The sequence below is a fragment of the Athene cunicularia genome, assembly GCF_003259725.1.
Source record: "Athene cunicularia isolate RWA chromosome 24 unlocalized genomic scaffold, athCun1 chr24_part2, whole genome shotgun sequence".
Taxonomy (NCBI): Eukaryota; Metazoa; Chordata; class Aves; order Strigiformes; family Strigidae; genus Athene; species Athene cunicularia.
Window position 1 is genome coordinate 86,821 of NW_020799133.1, and position 11,218 is coordinate 98,038.

Consider the following 11,218-nt stretch of genomic DNA (forward strand, 5'->3'; position numbering starts at 1 on the left):
GAAAAAAAAAAAAAAAAAAAAAAGGAAAAGGAAAAAAGAGAGAGGGGGGAGAAAAAAAAAAGGGCAAGAAAAACACTTGACAGAGGAAAACCATAAACGAAACCTTTACAAACAGCCCCAGGGTCTGGACATTCCTGGTCACCACTCAGGGTTCAAAGTACCAGCCCCACTCCCAGCCCCTCCACCCTCCCCTTCCCCAAAAAAGAAAGGAAAAACAAACCCAATTCACATCAAGTTTACTGCACATCTGGTTTTCTGTGTAGAGGTGAATCCGATATGAAAATCATCCCACGTGGTGTCCTCCACTGGTGTTGGCCCCCAACCCTCCCCCGAAGAAAGGTTTAAAAACGTTTGTACAGGCAGCCCTGTCCCCCCGCCCCCGAGCACCAGCCGGGGTTAGAAAGGCAGGTTCGCCATGTTCCCCGGCCCGGGGATGTAACTCATCTGGCTGTCTAGGGAGACACTCCTCTGCCTCATCTGGTGCGTGACCATGAGGTTCTGCTGAGGTGGGGGCCCCATGAGAGAGCCCTGAGGTGACATCACGTGTCCGGTCTGGGCATACATCTCCCCTGACACTGACATGCTCCTCTGCTTGGCCTGCATCAGCATGAAATTCTGCTGGGCCATCAGGCTCTGCTGCGGAGACATCATGCCCTGGTGCATGCTGTTGCCCATCATGCCCTGCTGGGGCGGAAGGCCTGTCCTGCCCAGCATGGGCATCTGTCCGGGGTGGCACATGGGCACACCGAGGCCCCTCTGCACGCCCTGCTGCCCGGGGAGGCTGGGGGCGTTCATACCTGCCCGCACCGGCGCCTGCTCAGCCATCATGTTCTGCAGGTTCATGAGGTGGAGGTTGGAAGGCTGCGATTTGGGGGCCTGGCTGTCGCTCTTGGGGAAATACTGCAAGGTGCTGCTCGGCTTCTCCGACGGGATGATCCTGGACAGGTCAAACTCGGGGATGCCGGTGGGTGTGGGGCGGATGACCTCGCTGAGCTCAGGGTCGTTCAGCACCGAAGCCACACCAGGGAGCACAGGTGGGTAGGGGTCGCCGATCCGAGGAGGGATGTTCTTGCCCATCATGTGCTGCTGAGGGGGCATCTGGCTGGGCTGCTGGGAGGGAAGGTCCTCGGGTGGCAAGGGCATCCCCGGTGGGTAATGCTGCTGCATGGCCGGGCCGCCGCTGGGCGCCAGGGGCATGCCTCCAGCGGGGGATGGCATGGCGCCATGCGGCTGCTGCATGCGGGGGAACACGAGCTGGTTGGAAGGAATCATCTGTGAGCTGTTGGGCACAGGGCCGCACTGCTGGTTCAACGAATCCTGGGGCCCCGGGGGCAGCATCATGGGGTTCTGGGGGGGCACACCTGCCCCTGGCGCACTGGGGTGCATAGGAATGTTGGAGCCCAGAGGGTTAGGGGAGGACATCATGGAGGTGGGGGGTGGTTCATGGGAGAGGGGTTGCTGACCAGGCAGGTTCATTCCCATGGGGCTCTGAGAGGATCCGGGCCCCACGGAATTCAAGTGCAGTTGATTCGGCTGATTCCCCGTCACGCCTGAGGAGAGGAAGAAGAGAGAAGAGTTTGCTCTGCCCACAGATCTCTCGGGGCTGCAAAATCCACACCCTGGAACTGCACACGCTCCTGCTCAGAAAGCCCCAGGCCCGGAGTGCGATGCTCAGCGCGCCACCACAAGATGGGCTGGCAAAGCACCAACCTCAGGAGAAAGTGCCCCGGACTCCAGCTCCCCGAGCCGGTGAGCAGCAGAGAGCTACTCCAGCTTCCTCCAGCCTGGCGCTGGATGTGCAGTTCCTTACAGCTCACCTATCTGAGAGTCCCGGTGGGCTCAGCACCTGGGCACAGCCCTATGTCATGACCTTCAGCACTGCTTGCCCACAGGGACAGCCACCCAAACTCCATGGGCGGCGAGGAGTGAAAAAGACAGAGGTGGCACCACACACCCATGCTGTCTGAGAGGGAGGACTATGCTCACTGGTACAGCAGAGCGATCTATGCCTGCAGAGGGGTTTGTGTGAGGAGGGAGCCAATGCATTTGCACGCCTGTGGGCAACCTAAGTGACTACTCAGCAGTGAAAGAGTCAAAAAGTTAATTGTTCATTTTCAAAACTGCCAAAAATATTTATCAGACAGCTTTAAACCACTAAATCAAGTGGCACAGCATGCTGGAATTCCCCTCCGGGCTGGTCACCAAGTGATGACAAACACTCGTTTGCCTGGCTGCCTTCACCCACGCCAGCAGCTAGTGGAGCACATCGGGCTGTCACCCACTGAAACTGGAACCATGCCACGACACAGCCTTGCCCATGCAGGCACCTGCCCTCCACTCCAAACACCAGATGCCCAAACCCTGCAGTGTCCCTGGCCTGCAGCATGACAGGTCTGCTCCAAGCAGCAGACCTCTGCCTGCAGCTCCCAGGCCCGAGACATCTCCAGGAGCTGTGACAATCCAGGGCCCGCGCATCCGTGCAGGGTAAGAGTAGTTCTGAAAACTTCCAAAGCTTGTGGCCAAGGGGTGCCTCAAGTGCCAGATGGCTCATGTCCTTCCAGACAGCACCCCCAAGCCAAGAGCTGATGGACAGCCTAGGCACAGAGCACAGAAGTGACCAGACTATTACAAATGAGGGCAAATTTAAGCTGTTTGATGTGGCAGTTGTGGGAGAAGACAATTTCTAAGGCAGCCTCCACCTGGTGACCCAGGTCTGCCGGCACCCTGAGACAGTCTGCGCCCTGGCGAGCCCAGCCCGAGAAGCACGGACCTGACATGCCTCCAGGTGGGAGCATTGGCCTGTCCGGCAGCAGCTCGTCATCAGAGGTGGCGATGGTTTTGATGGCGTTGTGATAAAGTGGTGTGGAGCTGGGCATGGCATACTTGGACATCTGAGACATCATCAGCGAGAGGGGGTTCTGGGAGGGGGATGGATCTGGAGAGGAAGTAAAAGGCATGTTGGGATTCATGGTGCTAGAGGTGTTACTGGCTGGTGCGGAGGAGCTGCTCCGAGGCCCGGAAGGGAGAGAACCTGCAAGCAAGAGAGACACCAGCTTAGTAGTGCCCGCACACCAAGGCTTGCTCCCACCAGACAGTAACCCCATCCCCTCCTTCCAACACAGTGACCAGAGGAGGCTGCGAAACATGGGGTTGGCGCAGCCCAGCGTCCTCCGGACTCTGAGGGGGCTCACGCAGAGACCCTGCCCCAGAACGGTGATGGACTTCCCCTTCAAACTGGCTGTGACCACCCAGCACAGACACATCTTTTGCCACCTGTATCCCAGCGCGTGAGCTGGGGCTGAAGTAAAGGCTGCTCTGTTTGCCCTCCCGTCTACCCAAAAAAGCCCTATTTGGACACCTGGGAAAGAAGACTGGCTCCGTGACGCATAAGGGCACACACAGGCACGAGCGTCTCCCTGCTCCTGCAGGAGCACGCGGGCCCAAGAGAAACACCGTCCACACGCTCACGAAAAGGGACTGCTCACACGGGAGATAGCTGGCATACCCTGATCCAGTCCTGCCATGGAAGTAGACGAGTTCATGCTGAGAGTCTGCTTGCTCTGGTTGACTCCTGGGCTGGGCAGGGTAGCTTTGGGAGATGGCACCCAACCAGGGGAAGGAACAGCCATAGAAGGGGACTTCAGGCGGCTCGGTGAGCCGGTCGGAGACCGGACATTCAGCGAGGAGCTCATCACCTGTGGGGACTTGAGGGGTCCGGACTGGTTAGTAGGCGGCATGCTGACCATCTGTGAGGGCGTCTGCGGGGACTTGAGGTTGGCAGAGGGGGAGGTGACCAGCGGCGAGTGCACCTGGCTGAGGGTGGGAGACTTGAGGTGGCCCATGCTGGGGGAGTTCATCTGGCTGATGTTGATGGTGAGGTCAGAGGGCCTGCGGCCCAGACCCCGGGAAGGAGCCGGGTGCATGTTGGCCAGGTTTCCCCCCTGCGCGGTAGCGGGGTTGGAGGCTGGAGGCAGTGGGATGTGGCTGAGCCTGGTGGTGCCACTGATGCTGCCAACGGGCATGGTGCCCTGCTCGGGGCTGAACATGTCCGAGCCACTGCCTATCTCCTGGGGCATGTTGGGATAAGGCCCTTGCCCGCTTGAGAAGCCTTGCTGTCCTTGGCTGGGGAACTGGGAGGGGATCATCATCTTCTGGGGTCCCCCCAGCATTGCACTGCCATTGCCATTCTGAGCCCTCGCCCTGGCCAGCTCCTCAGGGCTCATGCCCTGATGAGCCATCATCTCGGGGCCCCTCATCTTCTGTGACATCATCATCTGCTGCTGCGGGGTCATCTGGACATTGAGGTTCATGTTCATGTTCATGTTGACATTCATGTTCATGTTGAGGTTGCCAGGGCCCATGGGTGCGTCCATGTCCCGAAGGCCCGACTGACTCATGGGGGGGCTCAGCATCCCCCGAGTGCCTGCAAAATCCATTCCCATGGGTGCACTGCTCAGGCTGTCCCCCGTGATCTGCCCAGTGAACATGGATGGATCCATCTGCCTGTGAGCCTGTATCATCCTATCCATTTCCATGCCCTGGCTCATGGAGTTGCCAGATATCCCCATGGGCCTCTGCATTGCCACAGGGCGTTTCTCCATCAGCTGATGCCGCAGGATCTCCTCCCTGGCACGAGGATTCATGAACCTTTCAGGGTCCCCTTGCCCTGACGGGTAGGGCAGGGTGCCTTGTGGAAAGTTACCAGGGCCTCCCATAGGAGGCATATCATCGCTCCATCCCATGCTGGGCCTGACCGGCCTCTGCATGGCGTTCATCGGCCCAAGAGCATCCAGGGGCATGTTCTGCATCCCTCCAAAGCCGGAAACTCTCTGCATTTGATTCCCAGGGAACCGTGGCCCCGGGAAGGGTGGCCCCCCCCGCAGCTGCATTGGGTCCTGCACGTCAATGGGTCCCCGCAGCTGGCTGCCCATCCCTGGTGGCCACTGCTCGCCAGGCTTGCTGTGGTATGGCGGCGGGGGCCCACGCATCATCATGCTCCCCATTGATTGTGGGATCATGATCTCCTGCATGGGCCGGCCATGGATGCTGATCTGCTCCTCTTTACGCCGCTTCTCCTCATAGTACTCTTCCTGCAGCTTCCTCCAGGCCACTTGCTCCGGTGTCAGGCTGTCCTGGTTCAGCCGCTGCATCATCATGTTCATCTGCTGCCCCATGTCAGCACTGGGGTGGTGGGGCACCTCGTGCTCCAGGCTGGGCCCACCAAGGCTCTGGGTCTGGGAGATCATGGACTGCAGAGGCTCTTCATACTTCTTCATGCTGGCGGGGGGTGCGGGGGGCTGAGCAGGGGCAGCCTGTGGCTGAGGGGCAGTCCCGCCCTCGCCCACGTTTTGGCCAGACTTCATGAAGGGCTCGGCCTCCCCGCCGCGCAGCAGCAGGCGCTCAATGTCCCGCAGGGTCTGCAGAGAGCGCTCGCGGTGCTCCAGCTGCTCCTTTGAGAGCCCTTCCGAGTTCAGGGGGTTCCTGGGGCCCAGGCCTGCCTGGCTGTTCCCTGGCATTGCCGGGCCCGGGCCCTCCCCGAGCAGGCTGGAGCTGGACACGGCGGAGGAGTCCACTTGCCCGGGCTGCATGGTGTTGGCAGAGGCAGTGGGCGTATTTGGGTGGTTACTTCCAGGCTGGTTGCTGCTGCTGTTGTTCCCCAAAGAGTTGGGAGTCAGATCTCTACGGACATCTTCGCTTGTCCCTTCCTGGGGCAGGCTGCTGGGGGCAGGCAAAGGCGCTTGGCTGATGGTCTGAGGCGGGGGTGGAGGCTGCGGCGGGGGAGGCTGCGGCTGACTTGCTTGAGGTGCCGGTGGCTGGGACTGCGGAGTGTTGGCAGCAGGAGGGTTAATTGGAAGCGGCTCAGCAACCCCCAGTACTTTAGGAGCTGGTGCCTGGCAGAGAAAAGGGAAATAAACCTGAGCAAGAGAAACCCTAGGTAGGCCTCCCTCCCCGCACCCCTCTGTCCCAGAAACACACCCCGCGGCACTTTGCCTTTGCTCCTCATGGGGAAGACGCCGGCATGCTCTGGAAACCCACGGTCAGGTTCTCTGACCACACGGCTGCAGGGCCGCATGCCCTGCCCCATCCCAAACGTTTAACAGCAGACAGCAGCCGGGACACGCTCTGAAGAGGTTCCAGAGCAGAGCAGCTTCCCACCCCGCCGGAAGGGCCTTCAGACAAACCCTCCTCCACAGCTGAGCCAGGAGCCCACCGGGGAAGGGTCAGCAGTCGGCAGTGTGTGCCAACAGGAGCGTTTGGTTCACAGCCCGGTCTACCTGGTCTAGTTTTGCCCGTGGGACGTTCTGCTGATGGTAGGCCAAAATGGAGTCAGCTCGGCCCTGCAGGACAGCTTCTGCAGCTCTGGGGAGAGAGCACAAACTGCTCGAGAACAGGCACCGTGCCCCATCCCACCCACAGTAGGCCCCAGGTGCCACTGCCATTCCTCATTCCTGCAGGAAGAGGGAAATCTCTGGAGGTCACCAAGAAGGGGGGGATATTCTCAGAGTCCTCCCCCGGGTTGTGCACAGGCCCCAGCGAGGTTCACCAACCGACGATCACTTGCCCTGGGATTTCCCTCTTCCCACGTCCCATGCTGGGCGCTCGGCTCTGCCTTGTGCTTCTGCCCTGAGGTGGCTGGCACCGAGATGCTCTTGGAGCTACCGCCCTGAACTTGGGGTAGAGCAGCACTTCAAAACTAAAGAGCTGCTATGGCTGCGTGGCTGAGACCATGCAGGACGAATGGAGGGATGGAGTGGAGAGGACCAAGTGCTGCACGGCACTCCCCGTGACACCCAGCCCCTTCAGCATTTCCACGTCAGCCTGCAGTCCACGCTGCTTTGGGTGACTCCTCCCTGGATGCTGACCAGACACGCTCTGCGGCACATGTTGCAGAAGGCAGCGCTGGACAGTGCTGGGGGGAAGCGTGTGTTTAAGACAAAGTTTGCCCACCAGCAGCAGCTGCCAGAAAATTCCTGACCCTCGGAGGGAACCTGCTCTGTGCAAGTGAAGAGACACAGGTGTGCCTGGCACTCTTGTGCTGAAAGGCAGGAGGGACAGGCTGGCTCTGTACCAGAGGAATGGATGGGTTTGCTGCTTACGTGTTGGCAAGGTGCGTTGTAAAGACGTAAACAAACTGCGACGGCGGCTTCCCTGTTCCACCGCTTCCACCTCCTGCAGCATCTGACCGCAAGCCGGGGGCAGCACCATGAGGCACGCTGGCAGAACTGGTCTCGTTGAGGTTCGGCAGCGGGTTGGACCCTGGGCCAAGCTGTGAGGCCGTGGACATTGCAGGATCTGCTACATTACAATCTGCGGGAGCACAGGGAACAAGCTACTGATGGCGGCAGGTGCAGCGCGCAGGCCGGCACAAAGGCCACCCTCACTTGGTTTTATCCACTCCCATGTTTTCCATCAGATGCGACCCTTGGGTCCCACAGGACCTTGCCTGGTTCTCTCAGATAGTCTCCCTGTTGCAATTTGAATGTAAACTGAATTCTAAATACAACAAATCAAAGAGATTTGATGCTTCTGGAAAACAGGAGAGACCTACCATTTCTTGTCCCAAAAGGTGCACACTCTGGCAAGCTCAGCCCTGCCTGAACCACCATCAGGACCCTGAAAGCCTCTTCAGACTTGTCTGCTTTTAAAGCACAGCTGCAGACCTGGGTGGATGGCCTGGCACAGACTTAGTGCTGCAACAAGGGCAATACATGTTGCATGGTACATTGCTGCCACTATCACCAGGGCAGGGATGCTTAACCAGAGTTAAGCCAGGCACGCTCACAAGGTGTCAACTCAGCTGCTAGTCTGGCCAGAGCAACATAGAGCAGGGATGTTCCACCTCAACACCTTCTTCTCCAGTATCTTGGCAGCATTGCCACAAAATAGGTCTCACACCTTGCTGCGTGGCTGCAAGAGTTGTCCCAGCACAACAACCACTCACTGCAATGGGCCACCCGTCCCCAGGGCCAGCTGAGGCAGTGCAGGCAGGCAAAGCTAGAGCTGCCAGTGCCGTCTGCCCTGCTGAGCTGTGGGAAGGACCTGGCTCTACTGGAGCTTCTGAGCTGCTAAGGAGGTAGACACTCACTGTGTGCACTGCTGATGGGCTTGTCGTCCTCCTCGCTGTCTGGCCCAGAGCACCATTCGTCCCCGCTGTAGGGCTGCTTCCTTTCCAGCACGCACCGTCGCTTGCTGCGGGGAGCCACCTCACCTGCGAAGAGACAGAGCCCTCAGAAGAGCTGAGGAGACCTGGCAGAGGCTGGCAAGGCCAAGGCCCTGCCCAGCTGCATGCTGGCGCTGCCAACCCAGCTGGGACACGCTGGGCAAGAAGCCTTACACTGACATCTGCCCAGCCTGGGTAAAGATCGCAAGGCACCTTCTCAGTCTGGGCTCCTTGTCTTTGCAGACAGACCCAGAGAGACTCCCCTGCAAGAGAGAGCTAGCACTTCAGAACGAGAGGTAGTTCTTACTGTCCAAAAGGAGTCTGCAAACAGAGGACATGTCCAACTGCTGTTCCAAGCCAGAGAGCTTTAGGCATTAACCCTGAATTTAAGGGATCTGTGATTTAGCAACTAAAACCTGAAAATGGAATGGGAGGGCACGTTCACATCCTTTGCAGGAACAAGAGACAGACTGTCCCGTCACAGACATCAATTGGACAGGGGTCTACGCCCTCTGTAAACTCAGACAATCCCTCCCTTTCTCAGATGGGGCTGATGTAGCTCAGAAAGGAGGTTGCTTGCCTAAAGGGACTCAGGGACTCAGGGAAAGGAATCAGACACAGGATGGGTAAACTTCCAGTCCTGTGCTTTAATTTGAATCTGACAGCATCCAGCCTCCCTTTTTTTATATCATCTAGGGGTTTCCAGGCCATATTCACATGATCTAACAGTGTACTGCAGCAGCAACATCAGAGATTCGGGCATTCCTGATCAAGCCATTTTAACACTTTACCTGTGGAAGTCTGTGCTTCGAGACAGTACTGGGATAAAGCTACAAATACTTGTGATTTGTGGCATAGAGTAACCCCCCCAACACCATGCGGAGAAAGCTTTCCTGGGGAAGGAGGTCTGCTCAGATAAGTTCTACCCCTTCTTCCAAGGCACGGCTCTGGCCTAAGCCCATCAGGCAACACAGCTCTGGCTGTGAAGGCAAATGCTTGGGGGCACGAGCCAGAACAGCAACTCTGCTTTTGGCATGAAGCTTGGAACCAAGGATGCCACTGGGACTTCTCCTCGGACAACCCCCTGCAAGATGCCCCAGAGTCCTGTGCAGCCGTTGAGCGCAGAGCTGGGTGGAACACAAGAGGCTACAGGGCAGGCTGGTAAGGACAGCAGAGCCAGGGGGTTTGGAAGCACTGACTCAGCCCTTTTCCAGAAGCCACGTGCTGTAACACAAGAGTCATCCATCGCTGACGAAACCGCAGAACTGTTCAGACAGCGACCCTCGCAGCACCTCCTTGCTAACCACGACCAAGTCGTTGGGCAGCTGCAAGAACACCACAAAGGCAGCTCTTTGCCAACAGCAAGGAGACAGAAAACAACTCAACTCAGTCCCGAGCTGAAAGCCTGGACACTGCAAAGCAGGGGCGTTCGGTGCAGTTTCAGTGAACCACGCTCTTGCTTAGCTGGCCTTGGCAGCCCAGGAACACCGGAGTCCCAGATCCTCAGTGTAACAAACAGTTTAGGGAACAAAACGTAAAGACAGTGCTCAGCCACTCTGTTCCCAAAACCGTGGATGCGACAAGCAGCAATGCAAAGATGCACAGGCAGCCAGGACAAGCCCGGACAGAAGCCGCAGCACAGAAACCCAAGATGCTCACAGCTGCTCCCATCCCAGGTCCTGCCAGGACGCTTGGAGCAACTGCAAGGAGGACGTGCTGAAGCAAGGTTTAGGAGAGTGTTACCTTTTGAATCTGTGTCCTGCGAAGGGGTGCTGGCTTCTCGCTGTTCTCCAGAGTCCACAGAGATGCTTCGTTCCCGTTTCACCTTGCCCTTCAAGGAGCTGAAGTTTGGGACAGTGGTCTGGCTGTTTTTCAGTCCAGAGTTGCCAGGGGAGATCTGAGTGGCCTTGCCGCCATGGCTGCCTGCCCCCACACCCTTAGAGCCCAGGTTGCAGGTGGGTGCTTGGCTCACGTTGTGGTGCTGGGCTGGGGCACCGCTGCTGCCTGCCTTGCCATGGCTGGGCAGTTTGTTGTCAGGGTGCATTGGATTGGCTAAAGCTTCCCACAGCGCCAGTGGAGGGTGCTCCCAGGCCCTTTGGTCAGAAACCTGCAAGAGAAGAGGGCAGCGAGTGGGCATGGTGCCCCCGGCATGGGCGCAGCTGCCAGGGGCACTGCCCAGGGCCAGGGTGCGGGGGCTGCCGCACGGTCACAGGGGCAGAGAGAGCCTGTGGCAGGCACAGCCCCAGCAGCTCCTGCTGGAAATTAGCCCTGGTCCCTCCGCGCGAAGGATCCTGCTCCGCAGTTAGCTGCGTGCAGACAAGCAGCAAGCTCCCGCTCAGGCACAGCAGGCTTGCCAGCACTACAAGGCGCAGGCACGGACATGAGAGCTCTCATTTCTGAGGCCATGACGAGAACAGGGTGCTCCATGCCAGCCGGGCCCTTCGGTCAGCAGAAGGATCCTCAGAGCTGTTTTGTGAGTGTTCCCTGAGCTCAGACAACTTTGTGACCCTCAACAGAAATCTGGTACCCTACTGGTTTCAGGGACCCTTTCTGCCACTAAATAAGTTTCCCCTCCTCTGCAGAACACACAGGAGCCAACTGAGCAGACAGAAAATGGTCTTGATGCAAGGGAGCACTGGGATGGGGCACGGGAGGACTATGAAGATCGAGGCAAGATGAGGAGGCAGCAGTGGGTCACAAGGGAAGGGCAGAGCTGGGAAGCACAGGTGCTTGTCAGCAAAGCAGCACCCCTGTCTCTCTCAGGGGCCCGAGGGACTGTTCTGGCTCCTGCTCCAAGGCCCTGAACGAGGGAGCGGCCACTTCAGTGGCAGCTTCTAGCCCAGCGGGATGATGCAACGTGTCACGGGCCTGCTGGGATAGCAGGGCAAGGCTCTCCTGCTCCAGACCGGGCCCCGTGCTCTCAACAGTCCCGTGGGCTGAGACAGAGCAGTTCAGGGAAGAGGCGGTTTGGGCAGAGCGTGCAGGCTTCTGGGACGGAGGACGTGCATGCAGCTGAGCAACGCTGCAGAAGCCCCCCTGAGGGGGGGGCTCGTGCTG

General features: G+C 58.7%; 1 protein-coding gene across 2 annotated transcripts; it reads right to left on the reverse strand.

Moving 5' to 3' along the window:
- Positions 1-219: 219 nt before the first annotated feature.
- BCL9L (B cell CLL/lymphoma 9 like) lies at positions 220-10,264 on the reverse strand. 2 transcript variants are annotated; one of them, XM_026863869.1, is made up of 7 exons: positions 9,905-10,264; positions 8,087-8,209; positions 7,098-7,308; positions 6,276-6,360; positions 3,506-5,891; positions 2,771-2,935; positions 220-1,550 (listed from the first exon to the last, which is right to left on the reverse strand). In XM_026863869.1, exons 1-7 carry the CDS (start codon positions 10,203-10,205, stop codon positions 397-399), a joined length of 4,425 nt encoding a protein of 1,474 aa, XP_026719670.1. In that variant the 5' UTR covers positions 10,206-10,264; the 3' UTR covers positions 220-396. The 2 variants fall into 2 exon arrangements, with proteins under 2 accessions (XP_026719670.1, XP_026719669.1); XM_026863868.1 differs by having other exon boundaries at positions 2,771-3,031; positions 9,905-10,205.
- Between the last annotated feature and the right edge of the window lie 954 nt (positions 10,265-11,218).